The sequence below is a fragment of the Rana temporaria genome, chromosome 11 (genome assembly GCF_905171775.1).
Source record: "Rana temporaria chromosome 11, aRanTem1.1, whole genome shotgun sequence".
Classification (NCBI taxonomy): Eukaryota; Metazoa; Chordata; class Amphibia; order Anura; family Ranidae; genus Rana; species Rana temporaria.
Window position 1 is genome coordinate 60,753,895 of NC_053499.1, and position 27,640 is coordinate 60,781,534.

Sequence of the window (27,640 nt, forward strand, 5' to 3'; positions counted from 1 at the left end):
CACCTGTGGTAAATTGGACATGATTTGGAAAGGCACACACCTATCTATATAAGGTCCCACAGTTTAGACCTCTGAGACAGGATTGTATGGAGGCACAGATCTGGGGAAGGGTACATAAAAAATTCTGCAGCATTGAAGGTCCCAATGAGCACAGTGGACTCCGTCATCCATAAATGGAAGAAGTTTGGAACCACCAGGACTCTTCCTAGAGTGGGCCGCCTGACCAAACTTAGAGATTGGGGGAGAAGGGCCTTAGTCAATGGGGTGACCAAAAACTCGATGGTCACTCTGACAGAGCTCCAGCATTTCTTTGTGGAGAAAGGGGAACCTTCCAGAAGAACAGCCATCTCTGCAGCACTCCACCAATAAGGCCTGTAGGGTAGAGTGGCCAGACGGAAGCCACTCAGTAAAAGGCACATGACAGACCGCCTGGAGTTTGACAAAATGCACCTGAAGGACTCCCAGATCATGAGAAACAAAATTCTCTGGTCTGATGGCAAATGTCATGTCTGGAGGAAACCAGGCACTGCTCATCACCTGGCCAATACCATCCATTACAGTTAAGTATGGTGGTGGCAGCAACATGCTGTGGGGATGTTTTTCAATGGCAGGAACTGGGAGACTAGTCAGGATCGAGGGAAAAATTAATGCAGCAATGTACAGAGACATCCTTGATTAAAACCTGCATCAGAGCGCTCTGGGTCGAAGTTTAATCTTCCGACAGGACAACAACCCTAAGCACACAGCCAAGATAACAAAGGAGTGGCTATGGGCTAACTCTGTGAACCCAATTGAACATCTCTGGAGAGATCTGAAAATGGCTGTGCACCGCTGTGCAGCCATCCAACCTAATGAACATGAGAGGTTCTCCAAAGAAGAATGGGAGAAACTGACCACAACTAGGTGTGCCAAGCTTGTAGCATCATACTCCAAAAAGACTTGAGGCTGTAATTGGTGCCAAAGGGGCTTCAACAAAGTATTGAGCAAAAGCTGTGAATACTTATGTACAAAGTTTTTTTTCTCCCGTTTTTTCTTTTTTATAAATTTGCTTAGAGACTTTAAACACACTTCTTTCTTGTTTTGATTATGGGGTATTGTTTGTAGAATTTTGAAGAAAATAATTAATTTTAATCCATTTTGGAATAAGGCTGTAACATAACAAAATGTGGAAAAAGTGAAACGCTGTGAATACTTTCAGGATGCACTGTAAGTGAGCCACTGGATTTGATAGTCTTTAGGAAACACACCGTACACGAAAGTGCACAGAGTTTCTTTGGACCAATAGATATTGAGATGAATGTTCTTCGCTCACCTTTGCTACTAATATGATTAAATCGTAGGTGCTAAACCCCAATGCCACTTAGTTATGGTGCCCATAAACCTTAGCAATGATAGAAAGTCTGCAGAGCAGCATTGCGTTCAATGGAAATGTCCACTATATTGTAAACACAAATTGGTTAGTCAGAAGCAAAAAACTCGCGCACATGCTATTCCTGGAACTCCTGCTGCATAAGTCCCAGGCATTACATTTTTTGCTTCTGACTACTAACTAATTTGTGTTTTCAATTAAATGGAAATTAAACCTGAGCTGTTCCATGGACTTTAGCTCTTAAGATTTTATTATATTATATTAGTACCAAAGGTGGACGAAGAACAGTCAGCTGAATTTCTATTGGACCTAAGGAACTCTGTGCATTTTTGGTTTGTCTCCTATTCTTCTCCAGAGTCCAGAGTCCTCCTCCAGTGACAGACCCAAGACTCCTGGGCTATCCTGCCTCCTCCTTTAGTCTTTGCTGCTGTGATCTATAAAGGGCGCCAAGTGGCACCATGATGTCACCTTTGCCCGAGCCTGGACAGCTTCGGAACTGCACATGCGCAGTTCTAGAGTCAGCCTAAAGCCAATTTTTTTACAGACAGCTGCCGTCTGTAATGGATTCATTGACATCTTGTAAATCAGCTGATATTTAAAAACTGTAAATTTACAGATGGTTGGTAACCCTGCTAACTGGATGAAATTAAGAGTGATAACTTTTTATTTCTTAAAATTACTCTTTATCACTTTGCAAGGGGCTAATCCATACAAGGTCTGATTGTCACAAGTGATGTTTGAATTGGTTGCAGTGCTTGTTAATAATCCACCTATGCTCAGGGTCATCTTGTAACTATGGCTCTGGTGTGACTTTGGTTAGCTGATTTTTATAGATTTTATTTAAACTTGAAAAATTTGAAGTTTAAACTTTAGGCTAACATTTTTTTAGATCCCACAGGACCAATGGAAAATGTTGTATGATAAAGACATAAACTGACAAATGCCAGTCAAATAACAGGATCATAAACATTTAAATGGTTGCAGATGTTCCCTTATATTCTCAGCCATTATTGACAGTTAATGCTGTTACTAGCAGCTTGATCCCTCTACTGGCACCATGAGACCCAGGATAAAATGCTGCATTGTAAACTATATTTATATGCCCAAATGTATAAATTATCATATATTATTTGGTTCAAGTATTTAACTCTATAGATGACAAAGCACTGTTTTTCATAATTGATATTTAATAAAATCATTCAATTTTTGATTGCAAGTACTTGAATAAAGTGATGACCCCGTGGGTTATTTCTAAATCCTGTCTGCTGTAAGAAAGCAATCACTAAGGGCTAGCAGTTTAATCCAGTGTTTCTCAACCTTTTTTCATTGAGGTACCCTTAAAAAACCTTTGCAGTCTTAGAGAACCCCTGCTAATAATTAATTACTACATCTGTAGGTCATGGTACATTAGCGTGATGGTGACTGGAATGTAAGCTCTTTACATTTGTGGTCATTGGCAAGAATTCTCCCTTAAAGATAGTTAAAAAGAATGTTATTGCCAGTGGTTACTTAAGGTATGGAAAATACCTTACCAGTCTCAAGGAACCCCTGCTAGTAAATACTACATCTGCAGGTCACAGTAGTTGAGTGATTGCCACTTACATTTGTGGTCTTTGAGAAGTATGCTGCCTCAAAGTTTGCTCAAAGGAACATTGTTCCCAGCAGTTACTTATCTGAAAGGCAAAAATTGCTCACAGAGCCTCTAGCAACCTCTGCAAGAACCCTATGGTTCCACTGAACCCTGATTGAAAAAAGTGTAATCTGCCAGAGGCAAAGCAGTGACTACTATTGGATTTTTATATGGTAGAAGAAGACACATAAATTGTGACAGTTGCAAACAGTAGGGAAGCCCTCCTTAGGCTAAGACGTTGGCCTAACAGTTTATTAACGGCAAAGACACTTTAACACTCCCCAAACTTTTACTAAGAAGGACTTCAGGTGTACTTTGCAAGATGACATAGGTTGGCGACCTCTAAGTGCACTATAGAACTGCTGTGAAAAATATAGTAGCTCATTTCCTTTTTGGCAACTACTAAAATGCTTATGCGAGCCAACACTGCCATTATTCCAGCATTTCCCGTTGGCAGTGAGCTGTGTGAAAGTGATGGCTAAGTTGCATACGATTGTATAACCTTGTACTGGCACATGTAATTGTAACTAGTACTATAACAAACACTGAAAATTATACTAAACACATACTGTAAGCATAGGTCCTCTTTTCCATAAGTCACATTGAAAATGGCATGCCAGCAATTCACCTTGGTAACAGCAGATGCAATAAATGGGAAAGGCCATCTTATGTGCTAATGCGAATCTGTTTTTATTTAGTTGAGTTTATAATAAATACACAGCCCTTCCCACAAACTTTTTTTTGTAAACAGTAAAAAACCATATCATGCTCTTTGGACTGCCTTTGTTTGGTTTGGCACATCAGGCGATACACCCTAACAAGAAAAGGGAATATCTTTCCTGAAAGGGTTAGACCAGCCTTCCCTAGACTCTCTTCCTTTCCATAGTTCGAAATAACATATACAAGACGTGTTAAAGCCCAAGACAGTCAGACTTCATCAAGGAAAATGTCAGTTGGATATTTGATAATGTCCCAGTAAAAGGGCAGAAATTGTTGCTCTTTCCTTCTTGTCCCCATTTTGTTTCTAGGAATTGTGCGTTCCTCATAGTCCACTCAGCCACACATACAGGGGACTTCACGTCTTCTTAGGTTTGGACAGCAGAACTTGTGTCCATCAGTATAATATCTGTCCTAAGGAGGAAAAGGTAATTATTAAAAGAATGGTCTTGATCCTATATTTCAGCAAAAGAAAATATCTGCTAATAATGTTGCTCCTATCATTGCTGAAGATCTTCTGATCTCTAAATCTTCCATAATAACCTTATGCAAATAAAACATCTATTCGAATATGTATTGCCATTGTTTTGGATAAATATAGACCTGTAGATGTGAGACTTGTTTTGTAATAAGGATGCATATCATGTATGCTCAGTTAAAGGTGTTGTAAAGGCAGTGCTCACAATCATTTCCAGCCCCTCTGCTAGGATAACATGTACAGTATAGTATGTCTTTTGTAAAATTCTTCTTCTGAATACCTTATTTCTCCTCGCCGATCAACAGTCAGGTGTCGCTCTGTTCCTCCAATCTATGTACTATAGAGGGAGGGGCTGAGATCTCCCTCTGATGTCTGCCAGGCGGTCACGTGACCGCTGATCCACAAAGAGAAATAAGATATTTGGAAGAAGAATTAAAAAAAACGACATACACTACTGTATATAGTACATGTTATCCTAGCAGAGGGGCTGGCAGTAATTGTGAGCAGTCTTTTTTATACTGTTCAGAACGGGACTGGAAGGGAAGGGGCAGCTCACACACAGAAGCTGACAGGCAGGGAGGGGGGAGAGGAGGACAGAGGAGAGCTGTGAATGACAGAGGTACATAAACTGACCACGGTGTCAGGGCTCAGCAGCCATGATACACCGTGGTCAGTTTACAGGGGGGAGGGCAGAACCAGGCAGGATCAGCCAGGTATTTTAGATGATAGAAGGGGCCAAATTACACAGCATATGCACTGTGCTGTATAACATGCTTTAAAAGGACAGGATCCTTTTTTTGGGGGGGGGGGGGGTAACAAACGCTTGAACATATGATCCGAAAATCGGACGACAAATAGTTCTTTAGAAGCGATTGTACTATAATCTGATCGTTAGTACACCGTTTTTGAGAGCCGATCATGACAGTTCATCCTATATTATCCGAAGGGACAAACAAAAAACAATTTCTTGTACGATACCAGATTGTACGACTTCCGTTTAAGCAGTACAGTTTTTGTCCGAAAATACAATACTAATACAATACAACACATTACATTACTGATTTTTTTATCTGTCGTACGATAATTTTTGTAAATTTAGTAACCTCTTCAGTTTCAAAATGCTACTAGTAAGCGGAAAAAGTCAGACGATCTGTTGTCCGATTTTCAGATCGTGTGTACAGGGCCTTAGAGTAGCACAGCAATGGATCCTCACTTCTATACATCTGAAGCCTCCATATGTCACACTGCTACTCACACCTTGGTTCACTGCAGTATAAGGTGAGTAATGTTATCACTTATCTCTATTTTTATGAAATGGTCTAGTGCAATTTTAGATTGTCAACAAATGATCCTCTTATGTAGTTTAAAGTATTTTGCAACAGAGGCTGTCAGAATGTTTAAAATAGCTGTATATTCCTTAAAAATATTGAAATATTTTTTTTGCACACAACTAGAATATGTGTAGTTTAAGTGATACCTCTTTTTGGCCAGCCCAGATTATTAAGAATGCTAACTTTTGGACCTCATGCCAATTTTTTAAGGCTGAAGAACAGACCCAAGGTCCCAAAAGCTCCTATGACATCTAAGGGGACACTATACCAAACTCCACACAGGGCAGACACAGCTCTGGCCTACTGGGGGACATTTTCTACCACTTATGAGTTTTCCTGGGCACACATATTGTGTCCCTTGGCTACTTTTTCCATATATATGCGGTCTTGTTTGGTGGGTGCCCCATGTCTCTGTAGGAGGAGGATATTTTCTGGACACACTATTTGGCATTGGCACATTAGAGTTGTATGATGGAGATACATATCCCTGATGAAGATATTTTTTAAATGTGTTGGATGTCCCTGTATTCAAACTGTCATTGAAACCCACATGTTGTGCAGTGTTATATGGTATTGGGTATCACCACCATTAAATCAATGTGTGCATAGGTGTGTGCAGCCTAATGCATTAGGGTGTGCACCCTTATGCTCAAACACACATGCATGTGTTTGTATCTATATGTATATATATATATATATATATATATATATATATATATAACCCTGCCACATTGATTTCCCTGCTGGTACAGTGAAAGAGAAGATTTTAAATACTTCTCTTATGGCAGAACCAGTAAGAGGGAGATCTTTCCCATGTTCCTGTTGTTACACAGAGCGATAACACTAATGCACATGGGGTGATTAGGGTGTGCCTGGGCACATCCGGCACACCCTGTGCGCACGCCTATGAATGTGTGCTATTATGTAGTATTGTCCTTAAATTCATGTTCTCTTAAACAAGATTGAGCCTCATGGAGGTATTTCTTAAATGTGATAAATAAAAGTTTATACTTTTTACATAAAACCATTTGGTGGTATATGTTGGTTGCCGTTTAAAAGTCCTACAACAAGAGGAATTGTTGTTTACCAGGTTATTCAAATGTAGCCTTGCTTTAAAATGCAGATGTATGTATGACTAAACTTTAGCTAACCCACTACTACCCCCCCCCCCCACCTCCTCCATCAAGCTAAACTGCATCCAACACTGCTTACTTACCTCTATTGCAGAGCAGGATGTAGCGCCCTTTGTGTTTATTTCCTGCCCCACAAAAAAATCTTTTTAGTTCCCATTGGCATGCATGACCCATAAATCAAGAGTTGTGATTTTTGTGGAACAGAGTATAAACATTTGAAGAGGCTATGAGTTTTTAAATTACAAAATTTAAGCAAGCTTTGAAAGTATCTATCATGAGAGAAGTATGGGCAGCTGTCTGTGTCCTCAGGTCTTTTTCATTCAAAAACCTGTAACATCCATAATGTATGCAAGTGTCAGAATTTCTTATCTCTATTTGTGTTCCTTTAAATTCAGTGCAGCAGTATGACAGGTAGGGAATAACATTCTCAGAAGGAGAGGTCGGCAAATATATCTAGCATATTTCTAGGCTGACTGTTTCACTTTTAAAGCAATATTAAAGGTTGCTTTTTTTTATGTAATTATAAACATGTCATACTTACCTTTGTGCTTATAAATTTACATACCCTGGAAGAATTTATGATTTATTGGCCATTTTTCAGATAACACACATTTTTCTTTCAGTTATGGTTGGTGTTTGGCTGAAACCATTTATTATCAATCAACTGTGTTTACTCTTTTTAAATCATAATGACAACAGAAACTACCCAAATTACCCTGATCAAAAGTATACATACCCCAGTTCTTAATACCGTGTATTGACCCCTTTAATTTTAACATCAATGACAGCTTAAAGTCTTTTGTGGTATTTGTGGATGAGGCTCTTTATCTTCTCAGATGGTAAAGCTGTTCTTTCCTCTTAGCAAAAAGCCTCCAGTTCCTGTAAATTCTTGGGCTGACTTGCATGAACTGCATGTTTGAGATCTCCCCAGAGTGGCTCAATGATATTGAGGTCAGGAGACTGAGATGGCCACTCCAAAACCTTCACATTATTCTGCTGTAGCCAATGACAGGTCCACTTGGCCTTATGTTTTGGATCATTGTCATGTTGGAATGTCCAAGTACGTCCCATTCGCAGTTTCCTGGCTGATGAATGCAAATGTTTCTCCAGGATTTTTTGACAACATACTGCAGAGTTGGAGTATAGCCTCATATAAAAATAAATAGAAAACTATAAAAACGTACCATCATCCAAATTAATTGTATAAAGGAGGAGGGGTGGGGGCAAAAGAATAGTTGCTGAAGCTAGACTTGATAGCATGCCTACCCAGATTTTGGTGGACTATTTCGGTACTGATAAAGAATAATAGAAAGCAGTTGCATAAAAATAATTTATTACAAATAAAAATTATACAGAACAATCATATAGATCAAAGATTGGACGATTTCTCTACTAGTTTTGCGGGTTTACCGCTTCCTCAGGAGAGCCAATCTGGTGGGTAATAAAACAATTGCGGAGGCGAACCGCCCAATTGGTTTCCCCCCGCAGCGGACTTGGGGGATAGCATGTGGATCTCAACATAATAGCATCTATGGATGCATTCGAAGAGGGGGAGTCCTGGTAAGGCGCATACATGTGGACAGGATGGATTGAAGGACACTGGCTGGAGCAAGTGCCTGCGGGGTCATAGGGGGTGCTAAATAAGATCTCGCTGGTAAATGTCCAGTAAGGTGTCAGCCAGGGTGATAACCCTATTGGTGACATAAGAAGCATGGTAATGCATGGGCTCAGATAGGCACCTATGGATATCCCTGGGGCACGGCAACCTGCGTCGGTCCTCACATAGCTTCACTAGTCACCAGGACCAAGATCCTGGTGACTAGTGAATATAACACTAGTCACTGACGCAGGTTGCAGTGCCCCAGGGATATCCATAGGTGCCTATCTGAGCCCATGCATTACCATGCTTCTTATGTCACCAATAGGGTTATTACCCTGGCTGACACCTTACTGGACATTTACCAGCGAGATCTTATTTAGCACCCCCTATGACCCCGCAGGCACTTGCTCCAGCCAGCGTCCTTCAATCCATCCTGTCCACATGTATGCACCTTACCAGGACTCCCCCTCTTCGAATGCATCCATAGATGCTATTATGTTGAGATCCACATGCTATCCCCCAAGTCCGCCGCGGGGGGAAACCAATTGGGCGGTTCGCCTCCGCAATTGTTTTATTACCCACCGGATTGGCTCTCCTGAGGAAGCGGTAAACCCGCGAAACTAGTAGAGAAATCGTCCAATCTTTGATCTAGATTGTTCTGTATAATTTTTATTTGTAATAAATTATTTTTATGCAACTGCTTTCTATTATTCTTTATCAGTACCGAAATAGTCCACCAAAATCTGGGTAGGCATGCTATCAAGTCTAGCTTCAGCAACTATTCTTTTGCCCCCACCCCTCCTCCTTTAGACAACATACTGCATTCATCTTGCTATCTATTTTGACCAAATTTCCTGTGCCTTTGTAGCTCACACATCCCCAAAACATCAGAGATCCACCTCTGTGTTTCACAGATGGAATGGTGTACCTTTCATCATAGGCCTTGTTGACTCCTCTCCAAATGTAGCGTTTATGGTTGTGGCCAAAAAGCTAAATTTTGGTCTGATCATTTCAAATGACTTTGTGCCAGAAGGTTTGAGGCTAGTCTCTGTGCTGTTTGGAGTATTGTAAGTTGGGATATGTTGTGGCAGTTGCGTAGTAATGGCTTTCTTCTGGCGACTCGATCATGCAGCCCATCTTTCTTCAAGTGTCTCCTTATTGTGCATTTTGAAACAGCCACACCACATGTTTTCAGAGAGTTCTGTATTTCACCTGAAATTATTTGTGGGTTTTTCTTTGCATACCGAACAATTTTCCTTGCAGTTGGATTGGTATTAACAGAACCCCTCATTTTCCACTTCTTGATTAGAATCTGAACACTGCAGATTGGCATTCTCAATTCCTTGGATATCTTTTTATATCCCTTTCCTGTTGTATACAGTTCAACTACCTTTTCCCACAGATCCTTTGACAATTATTTTGCTTTCCCCATGACTCAGAATCCAGAAACGTCAGTGCAGCACTGAATGAAAGATGCAAGGGTCTGTCAGAAGTCCAGAAACTCATTGGCCTTTTACACACACACACACACACACACACACACAAATTACAGGCAAAAAGATCACAGGCTGGATGGTTACCTTTAATAGCCATTCAAATCCCTTTGTGTCAATTGTGTGCATGTTATCAGGCCAAAATCACCAGGGTATGTAAACTTTTGATCAGGGTCATTTGGGTAGTTTCTGTTGTCATTATGATTTAAAAAAAGTAAACACAGTTGATTTGATAATAAATGGCTACAGCCAAACACTAACAATGAGTGAAAGAATTGTTTTTGTGTCATCATTCATATTCTCTGAAAAATGGCCAAGAAATCATAATTTCAGCTAGGTTATGTAATGTTATGAGCACAACGGTACCTGTGCAATGGTTTTGCATAGAGAAGCCCCGATCCTCTTCTTCTGGGATCCTCCGCTGGTGCTCCTGGCTCTTCCTTTTTGGCAAGTGCCCTCATAGGAAGCTGCTACTTATAGGGGCACTCATGCGGGCCCGCTCCTGTGCCGCCTTGTCTGCATCCATTGACACAGATCGAGTGGCTTGGCCCCACCTGCCGGCATTTGATTGACAGCTCACGTGGCTATCAATCTGCCCAGAGAGTAGGGACAGAGCAGGGAGAGCCTCAGCTCTCATGCACAGTGCTGGATCATGAATGGGCTCAGGTAAGGGGGGGGGGATTCTGTTACAAATATTTTTTTTTTACCTTAATGCACAGAATGCATTAAAGGGGGTGCAATGGGGGGCTCTTGCAGGCTCATGTGTGAGGCCTCATACACACAACCGAGAATCTCGTTGTAAAAGAAACATAGTTTTCCTCGACAAGGTTCTTGTCAGGCTATAGTGCAACGGCACTATAAAGGGGAAGTTCGATTCCACTGGCGCCACCCTTGGGGCTGCATTTGCTAATCTCATGTTACTGCGTGTTAAGTAAAAGTTTGGTAAGAGACAATTTGCGCTTTTCAGTCTGTTACAGCGTGACGAATGTGCTATCTCCATTACGAACGCTACTTTTACCGAAGGTGCGCTCCCATCTCATACTTTATTCTGAGCATGCGCAGGTTTCTAAGCATACACACGAACATGTTTCTCGTCGTAAACCAGCAGACGAGAAACACGACAAGGAAATTGGGACTCCCGACGAGAAAAAAGAGAACATCTTCTCTTTTTTTCTCGTCGAGATCCACAACAGTTTTCTCGACGAAAAACATACAGACGACCGTTTTCCTTTGGCAAAAAAGCTCTGCCACCAATTTTCTTGATGGATTTTGCAGAGGAAAACGATCGTGTGTACGAGGCCTGAGCTGTTTGGTCGTACAACATATGGCCAGGCAAGTTACACATTAACAGGAAGCATCAATGAACTACCGCAGTGTTCAACAGCACCGTGGTAGTTTATTGAGAACTACAGGATCTCGCAGCTTCTTCTGTGGAGGAGCACACAGGATGTGTGGATCACATCCAATTGAATCCCTTTCATCGTTTCACCTTGTTATTTGCACTGGGACTTTTTTTTACTATTGTATGGTGAATGGACTTGTTTTGTTATTTTTGTGACACTTGTAATTTAATACTTTTTTTTCATATTGATTTATCTTCATATTTTTAGTTTTTTCTATGCTCTGATATTTTGATATACATATGCATATTTTGATTGGATTTCTATGCTCATATTTAGTTTTTTTATGCTCTATAACCATTTGTATCTTGTGATATACTAGCTGCTATTCTTTTTGAAAGGACAATAATTTTAATTCCATTTTACCCTGAGATAAGCCAGGCATAATTGGGTGATAAGGATGAATACTTAGGCACTTGCATTTAAAAAATAAATCTTTCTGGGCAGTCAAACTGTGACTGCACATAAGGTTGATGTTTTATATACATAGACACCTTTAGGGGCCAGCATTTTTACAAAAAGTTTAAGTTGCATACTAGTCTATGATTCTTCTTTCTTCCAGGTTCAGAAACACTACTTGAACCTGGAAGAAAGGGGTAGACCCCTGAAAGCTTGTCCAGGAAAAGTAACTGTGAATGCAATTAGACAAGTATTATGAACAAAACAGTACCTAAATGTGTTGTAAGTGCACTAATATGGCTATCATCACCTTACATAATTGTCCCTAAAGCCCCGTACACATGATGAGAAAACCGTATGAAAAATTCAGCTTTCTATGTGATCTTACGATAATTTGAACATTCGTACACAGCTTTTGAGGGCCGATCAGGACAGGTCGTGCGAAATTAGATGAAGGGACATGCACAAAGATTTTTGACCTACAATTTCTGAACAAACGATATCTGTGTAATCAGTACAGGAATCGTCTGAACAAAAATGTTTTACCAATACTACGCATCATCGGAAACACGAAAATTACCCAGGTAAATGCACCAAAGATGCTCCAAGAATGACAATAAAAAAGTCAGTACACTATTGAGATTTTTAATGCTAAAATGGCTCCCAATACTGAAACTGCAAGTTCTGGCCTGTTAATATCTTCATTAATATCTTCTGTCCAGTACTCCATTTGGAATATAAGAATGCGCAAATGGATGAGAGAACAAATGGAGGTGCGCAGAGCTTTTCAACAATTCTAGAAGTCACAATGAAAATCTGCATATATAAAATATAGGGAAAAGGCATGGCAACAAAGGGTCACATGCACATGACATTACTTTCCATACACGCTGCAGCGAAGGCACGCAAAAGGGGAAGTTCTTGGGGATCATCTGAGAAAGTTTGTCTGCTTAAGTAGCATTCTTGGATGTGACTATGAAATCTTGTGCAAAACGAAAATTATGAACGATCAGTCATGTGATTTTCTCATCATGTGTATGGGGCTTTAAGGACAACTGTGCCTTTGGTACAACTGTTCTTTCAATACTTGCTCCCTGCTGACTTAATCTAACACTTACCTTGCATTCCAGTGATCTTCGCTATGCTGCTGTGCCTGCAGCCACACAAACTTTCTGCAGAAATCATCCCTGCTGGGTCTTCTGCTTTCTGCGCATGTGAGCAATGGCCCCTTTCACTTCATCTCATACTCATGGCTGCCGGGAGTAGCCCTTCAAATTAATGCTCTGTCCATACGAATGAATGGTTGCACATGCTCAGGAAAAGGACACGTTTAGGCGAAAGTTTGTGCAGGCCTAGGCAGAGCGACATTGTAAATATTTCTGTGACAGGGGCCAGGGTAAGTGTTAGACATGGTCAGCAACACTCAGGGGGGGGGTGTGTGTGCGGGAGGGAGGGGGTATTTAGAGGACAACTGTACCGAAGGTACAGTGTCCTTTAAAAACATTCCTGTGTTTTACTAATTTAGTAAAAAAACTGTAATGTTTGAAATCACAAAGACTAGTATCACTACAGCTAAAATGCATACAAGCTGTGGGCTAACAGCAAATACAGCAGTATATTCACAAGTATTATTACATGGTAAATTCAACAACTTTAACTGTAGATTGCCACCCACCCAATCACTGTGATGGGGTCCTGAAAAAAGCTGCTTGGTGTCTGTGAGTTCTCCATTTGCGTTTGTCCCAGCGGCAAAGTAGGAGCATTTTGAAGGTACGCCTGAAGGAGCGATTGCAGAGTGCATAACACATTGGGTTGACAGTACTGTTCACATAGCATAGCCAGTAACCCAACTCCCATAGTTTAGTTGGAATGCAGTCCTTGCAGAATGTGGACACTAGCACCATAATATTATAAGGAGTCCATGTCAAAATGAATGCCAACAATATAGCACTTAGAGTCTTTGCTGCCTTCTTTTCTTTAATGAGTGAATTGCTTTTCCTCTTTCCATGTCGGGTTTTATCAATTTTGGCTTTAATAATAGTTGATGGTAAAGCTAAGGCCTGGGACTTGGACGGTTTCCTAGATACCTCCTGCTTTCCTCCATTGGCTTCATTTTCAGTGTCCCCTCTTCCAAGAGTATCATTAGAACCACGTGAACCTGTGGGTGTCCCAACTACAGAGCTGACCATAGGTAATCGCATAACAGCAGAGCAAATGCTTTTCATCTCATAGGGGTTTTCATCTCCATCAGAGGAAGAGGACACAGAATCTGCAGAAGCAGCATCTTCCATGGTATTCCAGCTTCCATTACTTTTATGCTGAGGATAGCTTCTGAGTGATGGGCTGGCAGCAAGTCTATTAGGAAAACAGCAAGTTCTCCTCACCCTTGGCACAGATGTCTGTGATCTTGGTAACCGTTCCGATTCTCCCATGCCACTGCTACTGCCACTTCTGACACTGCCCACGGGCCGGACAATGTTTTCTGTCTCAGAACCCTGCAGGCCTGCCAGCTCCCTGCTTCTGTTCTCTGTCTCTCTATAAATCCTCCAATACAGTATAATCATGATAGTAACTGGTAGATAGAAGGCAGCAATGGCAGTGCCAAATGTAATAGTGGGTTCTGACAAGAACTGAATGTAACATGCACCAGGCTCCACTGTCCTCTCCCCCACAATATACTGCCAGCATAATATAGCAGGTGCCCACAAGATGAAAGAGATAATCCATGCTAATCCAATCATGATGGCAGCTCGTCTTGGTGTTCTCTTAGCCCTATATGTTAGGGGCCGAGTTATAGAAAAATAACGGTCAAAGCTAATAATGAGCAAGTTCATTACAGAAGCATTGCTTGCAACATAATCTAGTGCCAACCACAGGTCACAGGAAACATTGCCAAGCGCCCAGCGTCCCATTATAATGTAGGTGGTATATAAATTCATTGATATTAAACCAATGATGACATCAGCAACGGCTAAACTAAGAATGAAGTAGTTGTTGACAGTTTTTAGGTCACTGTTCACTTTGAAAGCCAGGAAAACCAGTACATTTCCAACCACTGTGATGAATGAAAGGATTCCTGTTGTAATGACAATTAACACCACCTCCCAGATGGCATGTGCTCCAAATGGGTTAGGGTATGGTGGCTCTGTAGAATTTGTGGTCAGCGGGTCAATGGTAGTATTGTTCATGATTAGAAGCCAGGTAGTCACCGATTCTTGCCCAGCATTCTGATGAAAGGCTAACATGACATCTTCCTAAGAAGCTTGGTTGAGGGTTACTTTTATCCCAGCCTTTCAAATCCACACCACAGCAGTAAAATCCTGCAAGAAGAAGAAAAGCAGAAGTCAGGATGATACAGGGACATGGATTATGAATTGTAAATCTGTAAAACCTTTTAGAAAGAACATGGAAGTTGTCAGTAAACTGTAGACTTCTATGAGGAGCACAAGGTATACACATTACAGGGAAGCATATTGAAGAAACCTAATAACCTACTATGTTCACTTTCATATGTGTAGTGTAACTGTATAGAGGTTTACTGTATTTCACATGCATCTTACTCTCATCTTTACAACTTTGGCTGTTTGTCTCTGTGTCTCATTACTTCATTATGTGCCGCTCACCCGCCTCTCTCTTTCTGCTACGTGTGTCTCTGTAATCTGTAACTAAACAAAGCCGGATTTATGATCTCTGTTGTTTGAGTGTTGGAGGAAGGAGTTGTGTTGCTGAAGGAATCACCTCCACCCCTTGTACCAGGAAAGTAGGGGAGACAGAAGTGGTTGGACAGGTTTAGTTTTAACAAGTAAAACAATTAAAGAAGGCGGAAGCAAAAGAAAGAGGAAAGAAAAACGATGTAGGTAATACTGTATGTAGTACGCAAACCATATGTTACCGAAAGACCTCCTTTCCGTGGCAGTCACTTCCTAAAACTCCTCCTACCATTTCATCTTTCCTACCTGTGTATCTTTTTATGACTCCATCTGTCTTCTGTTGGGGCAAATTATTTTCTTATATCCCAATATCTTTTGCAAATCTGAGATTCAGATTATTGCACAGAATTTACTCTGCAACCTCCAAATATCTATACAACAACCTATCCTTTAAGTTAAGAATACTAATAAATAAGCTGACAAATGTAAGCCATGGCAGAAATCTGAGCCTCTCTCACAACAACTTGACCAGTTAACCACAGATAAATAGCACTTAAAAGTAATGTACTTGTATCATAAAGAAAGGTGTTCTGATACACTGGCAAGTTAATTGCTGACAGTTCACAGAAAAGGGAATGAAGGACATTCTGTTTGAGTTAGGATGGGAAGGGCTCTTCCCATGCATCTTCCTCATGGGAGATCTGCCCTTTATATCTTCAGTCAGCTATCACAAGCAGGTTTTCATAATTGTTTCAAAAAGTTTTAGAACTACTTATTCCTGTATGGATTTACAATGACATTTACTCCAGGTGTATCTCATTATGCTTGCATCTGAATACTATTCCTCTGAATGTGTATTGTATACACTTTCTAGCTTACTGCAAAATGTTTGTTACTGGTGCTATGATATTCCGTACTATATAATATTCAATTTTCTTTGTTCATGAATTCATATTTTACCTAATTATTACAAGTAACATTGTGTTATTTTTCTGAGTTTATCGTAAGCATTACTGAGCTTTGATCATCTGCATTTTCGGGTCAATATCTGTGTGGCATTTTCACATGAAATTAGGTATAGTAAACTTCCAACAACAAAGGTAAATAAAACCACAGACATCAAAACCACATTTCATTACATAACAATTCCCTTGTTCCAATGAAACTACATTTTACAATGCAGTTTTTCAGAATCCTTAGCAACACGATGTTACCCAACTTTAACGAATTCTTTATAATATTTGCAGTGCTTCTTGGATTGAAATGTACTGGAGATAATATAAAGTCAAAAGGTCTACGTAAGTTACATTATCTATGTTTATATATACATTTTATATGATATTTTGCAGGTTCTTCCTATCCATTTTGCCCTTTTCAATTTCCCACACTGATAACTGACCTATCTACACACAATATGTTGTGTAGACTACAGAGGAGATAGGGCAGTAACATGAATAATTTACCTTTGAAAGACCTTTGGGTTATTTCAATTAGTTGGGCCAAGGCCTAGCTTAATAAGGGTCTGCAGGAAAAAATTGAGGAATCCCTGGTCTAAAGATTCGAAGTTTGATGATTACAAGTTCCTGGCATCTAGATTATGGCTCACACAGGCAATACACAAGGGGATGACCTTGCATTTTCAAATAATTCTACAAATAGAACTCTGGTAGGTTGTATACCTCGTACTATTTTTTTGCTGTACCTCAAGTCGACGCTCACACCCAGAAGCAGTAATCAACCAAGACTGATGCTTTATAACAGTACATAAATCTGCATTTGATCTGTTCTTGCATCTATACTGGTAATGGGTGATCAATTGGTCACTGGAAAAGTTCTGCTATAGTACACTTTGTACACCTAAAGAATTGAAAGAGGCTGCATCTGTGCTCAGACTGGATCTCAGCAATGGCTAGACTGAGCCTTATGGGTAACTGGCTGTAGTCATATTATTCATTTAGAGGAGAGTTTTGACTTTCGTAGGCCTGTGTAGAAGTTTACGAGGACACTATTAAAGTCTGTTATCACATAATGGTGCATTTTCCCTCTTATTAGCTTACTGTGGAAAGAACAGACTTTAACTTCACATCACATATACCTGCTGCGGGCCTAGGTAAACTTAAATCACAGTGGGCTGAACTGAGTGGAATTAACCTTTAAGTGAATGACATTTTATTTGCTATGGGACACAGCTACTTAAAGCCCAATTCTGGAAAATCACTATAGGGAGGTGAAAGGGGGAGTTAGGCTTTCATGACAGAAAAACATTATAGCAGTTTGCTAATAAACATTATAGTAAATATTGCAGCCTGGGGAAATCATCTAAAACAGTGTAGCCTTTATCAACTGGAAATATCTGTGCCCTCATTAAATCTAAATTGTTTAAACACTGAGGCATTAAAGAAACGATAAAAAAGGAGATTCAAGTAGCACAAAAATCACAGATTTGATGAGCCTCTTCAAACAAACTTAGAAAACATTCAGTTTTTTTTTTCATTTTGGATAGCGTAAAGGGAGGAATATAACCACAGTTTTTGCCATCTGTGTTCCATTGGGTAGCTTCCATTCACTTCCTGTCTAGTAGCCAAAACAGGAAGTGAGAAGAAACCGCTCCAAAATCAGGGAATTCCTGGTTGTCACAAGGTTCACTAGAACTAGTGTCCCCATTGGAAAATTACTCCTCTAATATTATTCTGGGGACAGCCCAAAATGTGGGACTTTCTTTCACTTTCACTCTTGATGATAACGGTAAACAGAACAAAATGGGTGGGTGAAGGCACAGAAAGTAAAAAAAACTAAAAAAACTTTTGCCTTTAGTTATACTTCAGGCCCTGTTCACATCGGCGTGATTTGACATGCAATTTGACAGGTCAAATCGCATATCTAATTGGGGCCTAATACCGGCCATAAGAACGTGCCAATCGACGCTGACTTTGCGGCACCGCACCGATTTCCAAATGTAGTGCCTCCACTACTTTTGGCAACTTCAGGGGCGATTGCAATAGACATCTGTGCATTAACCGGCACAGATGTCTTTCAAGTTGCCACCGAAGTCAGACTGAAATGCGGCGTTGAAATCGTGCGAGATACATTTGCACGATTTCAAAGTCGTATTCCGTGTGGCCAAATATGGACAGTCAAGTACTTACATATTAAAGCTGAACTCCAGGAACTACAGCTCCTTTGTAAAAAGTGAAGGCTCACTATGAGATAAGTCAAATGGGGTGCATGACACCTCCTGGACTTATCTCTAGCATTTACATCTGACAGGCTTATTGCACTCCCAGAAGACGGATAATGCTGTAGCTTCGGAAGCCTGACGCAGAACCCTCTGGTTTCTGGCATCTTCAACAGTAGAGTCGCTGCAGCTGCTATGCCTGCCCCTCTCCTCCTCCTGCCCAATCACAGAAGTGAACTCATTCACAAAATACAAAGACTTCCGTGAATAGGCAGCAGTGGGGGGGCATAGCTGCTCTGTGTGCTTCTCTCCTCTCATAGCCCACAGTGTATCCTCCAGGGGAGCCAAAAAACATGCCAGATCTAAATAATAGAGATAAGACCAGGAGGTGACATGCACTTACTTGGACTGAAAGTGGAGTTCCACCCAAAAATGGAGCTTCTGCTTTTCGGAATTCTCCCCCCCATCCGGTGTCACATTTGGCACCTTTTCAAGTTACCTGCAGGTGATTGGTTGCTAGGACACATGGCATTCCTAAGCAACCAATCATCAACTTGTTAATATGAAAAGTAATTCTGGCAGCTCCCTCTCCCGTCTTACATCCACTCTCTCCTCTGTGTACATAGGTAGGACAGTGCTTATGTGTGGGGTAATGTTAAGGAAGCAGAAGACACCGCTATGGGACACTGTTAGGGAAGGAAGGAGGGGGGCAGAGGACATTACTATGGGGAAAAGGGGGGCCGAGGATCCTACTGTGTGTGTGTGGGGGGGGAGATTTGCTGGGTGGTAAAGAACAATGCTATGGGGGTAAGAGTACACTACTGTGGGCTGAGGTGATGTAAAGGGGCAGAGGATACTGCTATGGGCAGGGCCACCCCATAGCAGTATCCTCTACCGCCCTGCACATCACTCCCCCCCCCACAGTGACCTCTTCCCTCCGTATAGCAGTGTCCTCTACCACCCCACATATCACCCCCACAGTAGTGTCCTCTGCTCCCCCCTTTCCTCCATAGCAGCAACCACTGTGCACTGACCCCCTTTTCCCTCCCATAGGGAGGTATTTAACCACTTCAATACTGGTCTTTTATACTCACCTTAATACCAGGCCTATTCTGGCACTTCTCTCCTACATGTACAAATCATCATTCTTTTGCTAGAAAATTACGCAGAACCCCCAAACATTATATATGTTTTTTTAGCAGACACCCTAGGGAATAAAATGACGGTCATTGTAACGTTATATCTTGCACGGTATTTGCGCAATACTTTTTCAAACGCCTTTTTTTGGGAAAAAAATTGTTTCATGAATTAAAAAAATAACAAAACAGTAAAGTTAACCTAATTTTTTTGTAAAATATGAAAGATTATGTTACACCGAGTAAATAGATACCTAACATGTCACGCTTTAAAATTGCGCACACTCATGGAATGGTGCCAAACCTCGGTACTTAAAAATCTCCATAGGCAACACTTTGACATTTTTTACAGGTTACCAGTTTAGATTTACAGAGGAGATCTAGTGCTAGAATTGTTGCTGGCACTCTAACGCACGCGGCGATACCTCACATATGTGGTTTAAACTGCGTTTACATAAGACGGCGGGACTTACGTGTGCGTTCGCTTCGGTGCGCGAGCTACCGGGGACAGGGGCGTTTTCAAATTTTTTTTTTTACTTATTCATTTATTTTTTTACACTTTTTCTTAAACAAATTTTTTTTCACTTTTATTCCTATTACAAGGAATGTAAACATCCCTTGTAATAGGAAATGTGTGTGACAGGTCCTCTTTATGGAGAGATGCGGGGTCAATAAGACCCTGCATCTCTCCTCCAGGCTGGAAAGCATGAGATCGGTGAAAAAAATGTCACCGATCTCATGATTAGTGTTGCTTACTAGCCGCAATCCCGGCTTTGTTTACTTACGGGTACCCGGGCGTGACATCATCACATCGCGTCCGGGCTTCCAACGGTCATAGAGATGACTGGTGACCATCTGGTCACCAGTCATCTCTATGCTTCCTGCCTGCGCCGGACGATTCTTTCTCCGGGCCCCCGATGGCACGGGAGAGCCCGGAGAAGCACTGGATGGCAGCAGGAGGGGGGGGGATGTCCCCTCCCGCCGCCTATAAGAACGATCAAGTGGCGGAACCGCCGCTATGATCTTTCTTATGTTGCACAGAATCGCCGGCACTAACGAATGATATCTGAATGATGCCTCTAGCTGCAGGCATCATTCAGATATCCCCCCACAAAGCCCAGGACATCATATGACGTCCACCCAGGATGGGAGGTCCCATCTGTGGACGTCAAATGACTATGGGCGGGTATTGAAGTGGTTAAAAAATCTGAATTCCCAACAAGTGGCTGGGGATTTGGATTATACTCTCCCCCCTACCCTGGTGCCCTAAGGTGGTGCATAAGGCTGCTTAAGCATCCGCCTTAGGGCGTCAAGGTAGGGGGGTGAGCGGTAAAAGCCACTTGCTTGGAATTGAGATTTTTTAAATACTTGCCTTCTGATGATCCCCTTTATTTTCCTCCTGGTCCCCTTTATCTCCCTTCTACTAGAATTCAGCAGCTGCACAAGGAAAATCCAGGGGATCGATTGCAGTAAATGCCTCCCCCACTGCCCCTCCTGTCCCTGTTCCTCTTTTTTTCTGCTTCCTGGCTCCTTGTGTGCCCTCCTTTCAGGAAGGACAACAACCAACAGGGCTCCTAAAAACATTGTAAAAAATAATAAAAAATAAAATTGTAAAAAATAAAAACTACTGACACCATCCACTGCCCTACTGACACGGTCCACTGCCCTACTGACACTATCCACTGCTCTACTGCCTGACACAATCTACTGACACTATCCACTGCTCTACTGCCTGACACAATCCACTGCCCTACTGACACTATCCACTGCTCTACTGCCTGACACAATCCACTGCCCTACTGACACTATCCACTGCTCTACTGCCTGACACAATCTACTGACACTATCCACTGCTCTACTGCCTGACACAATCCACTGCCCTACTGACTGACGCCATCCACTTGTATGGTAGGCTAAGTTTGTATTTTTACAGTGACATTTGTTTTATTATATTTTTCTTTGTTTTCCTTACTATTTAGTTAGGCCTTGCTAGTTAATTTCTTTAAAAAAAATGGCACCGAACCTCAGTGATCTTTGGTCTCTTTCATGTTGTTCAGGTACATCTCCATCTCTCAAAGGTTGCCTACCCCTGATCTAAACTGTTCTGCCAAAATAAGAGCATACATAAAAATACATTTAAATTCCAGGACTACATTAGAGCCTCTACTGTAACTTTCATCATTTTTTCCTGCCTGCAAATACTGTACCAATCTGCCGACAAATTTTCAAAGTAGTAGCCATCGATAAGTACATATTTCTGCTTCGGTTTTCCCTGGAAAGTGAGTAGCAATGTATAATGACTTCCAAGGCATACTCATTATGTCAAAACATTCTGCTGCTACACATAAGGTCACAATTTCGCGTCAGAATGGTAGATATCAGCTTCCTTTTATTGTTCCAAGAACATTGATCAAACAACTTCTCCTCCTCGGAAACAAGCTAGTTGAGGTGAATAGTGTGTTATATTCCCAGGTCTCCTAGGCAAACAAGAGGTTACGAAGTGTTCTGGCTCGGCGGAGTTCTGGTTTACTCTCCCCTCCCCCGTTTACCAGTGTAGGTAAACAGGTGATCTTGGGGCAAACAGCGATTTGAGACAGGTGTACACAGGACAGGCACGCAAACAGCTAGTAACTACAACACTGAAATCTATAGAGCGTTGCATCGCTTAACCTTTATTATGCCAAAGTCCTGGACACATTCCATTAACCTTTACTTTCACTAATGTCCCTGAGTTTGACTAGTTAATACATAAGTTATACCTTCTAAATTAATCTTGCTTTTCATAGCTGTAGTTCACGTTATTTCATACACATGTAGTTTGATCTATCACACTGTCATTTAAAGCTGAAGTTTCTGTATGATTATAGCCTAGTTAAATTTGGTACAGCTGTGACTAGGGTTGCACCGCTACCAAGTACCGATACTTTTTTCAAGTACTCGCCGATACCGATTACCAATACTTGTTTTTAATGTAATGTGACAGTGGACTGTGTCAGTCGTTTTTTCTTTTTTTTATTTCTTACAATTTTTTTTTTACAATTTATATTTTCTTTGTTATTATTTTTTTTTCAATGCTTTCTTTTTTTTTTAAAGGGGGGGGGCAGTGTCAGGTGTTTTTTTTTACCATTTTACCTTTTAAATATTTATTATTCTTTTTTTATTATTATTATTATATATATATTTTTTAAATCAACCCTGTTGGGGGGGGGGGGGGGGTTGGTGAGATATCAGGGGTCTAAACACGCCTTACATCTCCCCTTTGAGACAGAGAAAGGGACTGAGGGCAGATATTCCCCAGTCCCTTTCTCTGCAGCCTCAGCTGCACTGAAAATGGATAGACAGGAGACATTGTAAATACAGATGTAAATTCAGTTATGAATGGAAAGTCAGTAATCACTGACTCTGTGCATTCAGAAAAGGAAGGAGCCTGTAAATTTACCAGCTCCTTCCTCCGCTCTCCATCCTGACAGATCCGGGACAGGGGGGGACTGGAGGAGCAGGGAGGACATGGCGGGGGACCGGAGGAGCAGGAAGGATATGGCAGGGGGACCGGAGGAGCAGGGAAGATATGGCTGGGGACCGGAGGAGCAGGGAGGATATGGCTGGGGACCGGAGGAGTAGGGAGGACATGGCGGGGGACTGGAGGAGCAGGGAGGACATGGCAGGGGATCGGTGGAGCAGGAAAAACATAGCAGGGGACCAGAGGAGCATGGAGAGGGGGACACAGAGGAGAAAACATGGGGACAGTCAGGGGTTATCGGTGCGGCGGTGGGGGGAGTTACAAGCACTAATCTCCCTGTATAGATTTAAAATAAGCAGCTGAAAGCCGGGGGGGGGGGAGCGTCTGTCAGCTGCTTTTTTTAAATCTATACAGGGAGATCGGTGCTTGTGACTCCCCCCACCCCTGACTGCCCAGATATCGGGTGAAGCATCGGAGCATTTTGCACACAAGTACTCCTGCAAATGCTTGGTATCGGCACCGATACTAGTATCGGTATCGGTGCAACCCTAGCTGTGACCAATGCACATCTCATATCTGACTGATCCCTGTGGAAAATGCAAATCACTGTAGTAGTCACCTCTTCTACAGTGATAGCAGCAGTCTTCCAGGTCTAGTGCCGAGTGGCTGCTCCTCTGTATGGTAACCACAGGGGGCACTTGCTCGGTACTGTCGCCATTCAGAGAAAGCCTTGAATTTTTTTCATTGCATGCAATGAGTTTTCTAATTGGATGTCCCCACCTGCTTCTCCACCTTGTCAAATCAGAGAATGCCTTGTATCCAGTAAAAAATGCAAGGTTTTCTCTGTATGGTGGCAGTGCTGAGAAAGCGACACCCTGTGATGACAATTCAGAAGGGCAGCTACATGACACTGGACCCCAAAACAGCTATCTCTGTAGTAACCCTGTAGTACCCTGTTCACACGCTGGTGTGATGTGCAGTGCATTGCAGTGCAGAAAAATGCAACTGCATGTCACCGCCCAGCAGCGGCATGCACCGAACTGTATTGCAGTGACATGAATAAAGTGCTAGTAAAAAAAAAACAAGTAGGGCAATATGTTAAAAATGCATATTGAACAGCACAGTATTCACAAAGCACTTGCTCCCAACGTTGCACCAGCGTAACGTAAATTCTTCGGGCGTAAGCCGGCCTAATTCAAAGTAGGTGCAAGTGGGCGTGATCCATTTAAATGAAGCATGACCCCATGCAAATGATGGGCCAAACGAACGGCGCATGCGCCGTCCCGTGGAAGCACCCCAGTGCGCATGCTCAGAATCACGTCGGAAATACTCCCTAAGATACGTTGAATCACTGCCTACGACATGAATGTAACCTACGCCCAGCCCTATTCACGTACTACTACGTAAACGACGTAACATACAACGGCTGTTCCCTGGTCCGTACCTTAACATGACTTAAACCTCCTTTATGAGGCTTAACTTTACGCCGGACGTATGCCTTACGTAAACCGCGTATATTAATACGCCGAGCGCAAGTACGTTCGTGAATCGGCGTATCTCACTCATTTGCATATTCGAATCGTAAATCAATGGGAGCGCCCCTTGCGGCCAGCTTAAATATGCGCCCACAATACGACGGCGTAGGAAACTTACGTCGGTCGTAGGAAGCCTATTTTCAGGCGTATCTAGTTCTATGGGCACGGCGCATAGATACGACGGCGCACATTGACACTTACGCGGCGTATCTCGAATCGTCTTTTACTAACACGGAATCAGCTAAAGCAGCCCCAAGGGTGGCGTCATCCGCATGGAACTTCCCCTTTATAGTGCCGTCGTACGTGTTGTATGTCACCGCGCTTTGCTAGAGCATTTTTAAAAAACGATGGTGTGTGGGCAACGTCGTTTTTCATGCCGAAAAATGATCGTGTGTACCCGGCAAAAGACTTAATTTTTTCCCAAAATCACTGAACCAGAGCAAGTATGCAGAATAGTATTCTGACTTTAGAATGATTTCACTAGCCACATACTTGTGACTCACAAAGTATACATTCTAGGGCCAGCTGCCATTTCAGAAGGCCATTACTGACAACTTCCATATTTCTGTACAAGTTTCCTTTGACCCCTTCCAGCCCAGTCCCTTTTAATATGGTTTGTATGCACAGGGGACAGGAAGGATTGGTGATCATGTGACCACTGTGATTGACTGTCACAGTGGTGACATGCAGGGCAGGACTTAGGGTGGTGGGGGCCCCTGGGCTTGAGTGTTGAAGGGGCCCCCTGGAGCCGAGAATTGGGGGAGGATCAAAGATGTTGAGCGAGGGGGGGATCATAGTTGTTGAGCGGGGGTGTGCGCATTAAAGTTGTTGAGCGGGGGGGCGAATTGAAGTTGTTGAGCGGGGGGGGGCATTAAAGTTGTTGAGCGAGGGGGGTGCGCATTAAAGTTGTTGAGCGGGGGGGTTCCTCTCACCTGTGCACGGAATGTATAGGCTCTCTCAGCAGACATCCACACACCACTCCAGGGTTTTTTTTGCAGTTGTTGAGCGGGGGGGAGTGCCTCTCACCTGTGCCGACAGTCGGCTTTCTTCCCTTCAGCAGCCACAGTCCTCCACCAGGGCCAGATTAAGAACATCATAGGCCTGGTGCTCAGGATTTTGGTGGGGCCTTTCATAAATGATAAATAAATGCGTGGGAATGACATCAACGCAGACCGGCCAAGGCAAGTGACCAAAGGCACAGAACCCAGAAGGAAGACCGGGTGAAGATGGAAGCGCCCGGGCCCCGCCGGATTCATCACAGCGCAGCACTGGAGGGCTCAGTCTGAAAATTTAAGTGTACCCTAATGTGCTAATATGCTGTGCATACTTGTACGTTGTGGCATAACCTACCCCAGGGCCTCTAAAAAGTAGAAATGTCAGGAAAGTTTACTACCTTTAGTTGAACTATCAAAAGTGTGTCCATTCTAGAGCTGGTAACATTGAGGGTATTCAGTATAGGGGAGGAGTATGGACGGTATATAAGTGGGAAGTATGTGCAGGTGAGGGAGAGGAATGTGGAGGGTCTAACAATGGGCATTATGTACAGGAGAGGAGTGCAAAGGGTACGGCAAAAGGCACTATGTACAGGAGAGGAGTGTGAAGGGTATGACAGTAGGCAGTATGTACAGGAGGGGAGTGCGGAGGGTATGACAGTAGGCAGTATGTACAGGAAAGGAGTGTGGAGGGTAAGACAGTGGGCAGTATGTACAGGAGAGAAGTGTATGACAGCAGGCACTATGTACAGGAGAGGAGTGTGAAGGGTATGACAGTGGGCAGTATGTACAGGAGTGTGGGAGTATGACAGAGGGTAGTATGTACCAGAGAGAAGTGTGGAGGGTATGATGGGGCAGTATGTACAGGAGAGGAATGTGGACGATATGACAGTGGGCACTATGTATAGGAGAGGAGTGTGGAGGGTATGACAGTGAACAGTATGTACAGGAGAGGAGTTTGGAGGGTATGACAGTGGGCACTATGTATAGGAGAGGAGTGTGGAGGGTATGACAGTGAGCAGTATGTACAGGAGAGGAGTGTGGAGGGTGCAACAGTGGGCACTATGTACAGAAGAGAAGTGTATGACAGCAGGCACTATGTAAAGGAGAGGAGTGTGAAGGGTATGATAGTGGGCACTATGTATAGGAGAGAAGTGTGGAGAGTATGACAGTGGGCACTATGTACAGGAGAGGAGTGTGGAGAGTATGACAGTGAGCACTATGTACAGGAGTGGAAGGATGTTTAGGGACTGCGTAGTGGTTAAGCGGGTCATACATGGATTGAAATTACGCCAATTATGCAGAGACCAGCCATAGTCGATCTATGTATGGGCTAGCTGGTTTTACACAAGTCAATCTATTAATCAACTTGAGTACAACCAGCCTGTTAGGTTTTTCCCAAAACAATCAGTGCTGCCAGCTATAGTTATCAACACTGATCATTGTACGCACTGGCAGAACACAATAACACTGCAGGAGTGATTCCCCCATCCACAGGTCAGCAGGTGAGAGGGTGTGTGGGGACAGGCTGGGGAGAGATACTAGTCAGTGGCTGGGTAGGCACTGGTAGTATCAGAGCCACATACACACAGGTTACATACGCCACGATCGTTAGAGCGAGAACAATAATTCTAGTACTAGACCTCCTCTGTAACTCTAAACATGTAACCTAAAAAAAATTTAAAGCATTGCTTAGGATACCAAAAAAAATTGTGCTAATGAATGAAACAGTTTATTTCCAAAAAACACGTTTGAAAAATTGCTGTGCAAATACCGTGCTAGAGCTGCACAATTAATCGTTAAAAAATCGTGATTTCGATTCAACCCCCCTGACGATCTCCAATGCAGAGTTTGCTGATTCTTTCATATAACAAGTGGAGAGACTTTCAGCTGTCAAAAGAAAATATCTGGGCAGTCTGCCAAGTTTTTAACAGGAAACATTGTAACTAACGCTTCCTTCTTAGATCAAAGGGATACACTTCTGTGTGTAAAGAACAAATCTGGGCAGTCTGCGAAGTTTGTAAACAACATGAAACATTGTAACCAACTATCTTCTTAGATCAAACTTCTGTGTGTAAATGCAGGAAATGTAACCACTTAAAGTCCAGCACTTGGAACCGCCAAACATTATATATATTTTAG

The 27,640-nt window shown here is 42.4% G+C and overlaps 1 protein-coding gene across 2 annotated transcripts in view; it reads right to left on the reverse strand.

The window, feature by feature from the left end:
- Positions 1–3,665: 3,665 nt before the first annotated feature.
- Positions 3,666–27,640, reverse strand: part of CHRM1 (cholinergic receptor muscarinic 1) — a 372,875-nt gene continuing 348,900 nt past the window's right edge. Inside the window, exons 4-5 of one of the 2 annotated variants that reach the window (XM_040328649.1) lie at positions 13,226–14,870; positions 3,666–4,125 (exon numbers count right to left, since the gene is read on the reverse strand). In XM_040328649.1, the coding sequence (XP_040184583.1) occupies positions 13,230–14,795 (1,566 nt within the window). In that variant the 5' untranslated portion in view covers positions 14,796–14,870 and the 3' untranslated portion in view covers positions 3,666–4,125; positions 13,226–13,229. Of the gene's footprint in view, positions 4,131–13,225; positions 14,871–27,640 lie in introns of both variants that reach the window. The other variant, XM_040328648.1, reaches the window with a different exon arrangement.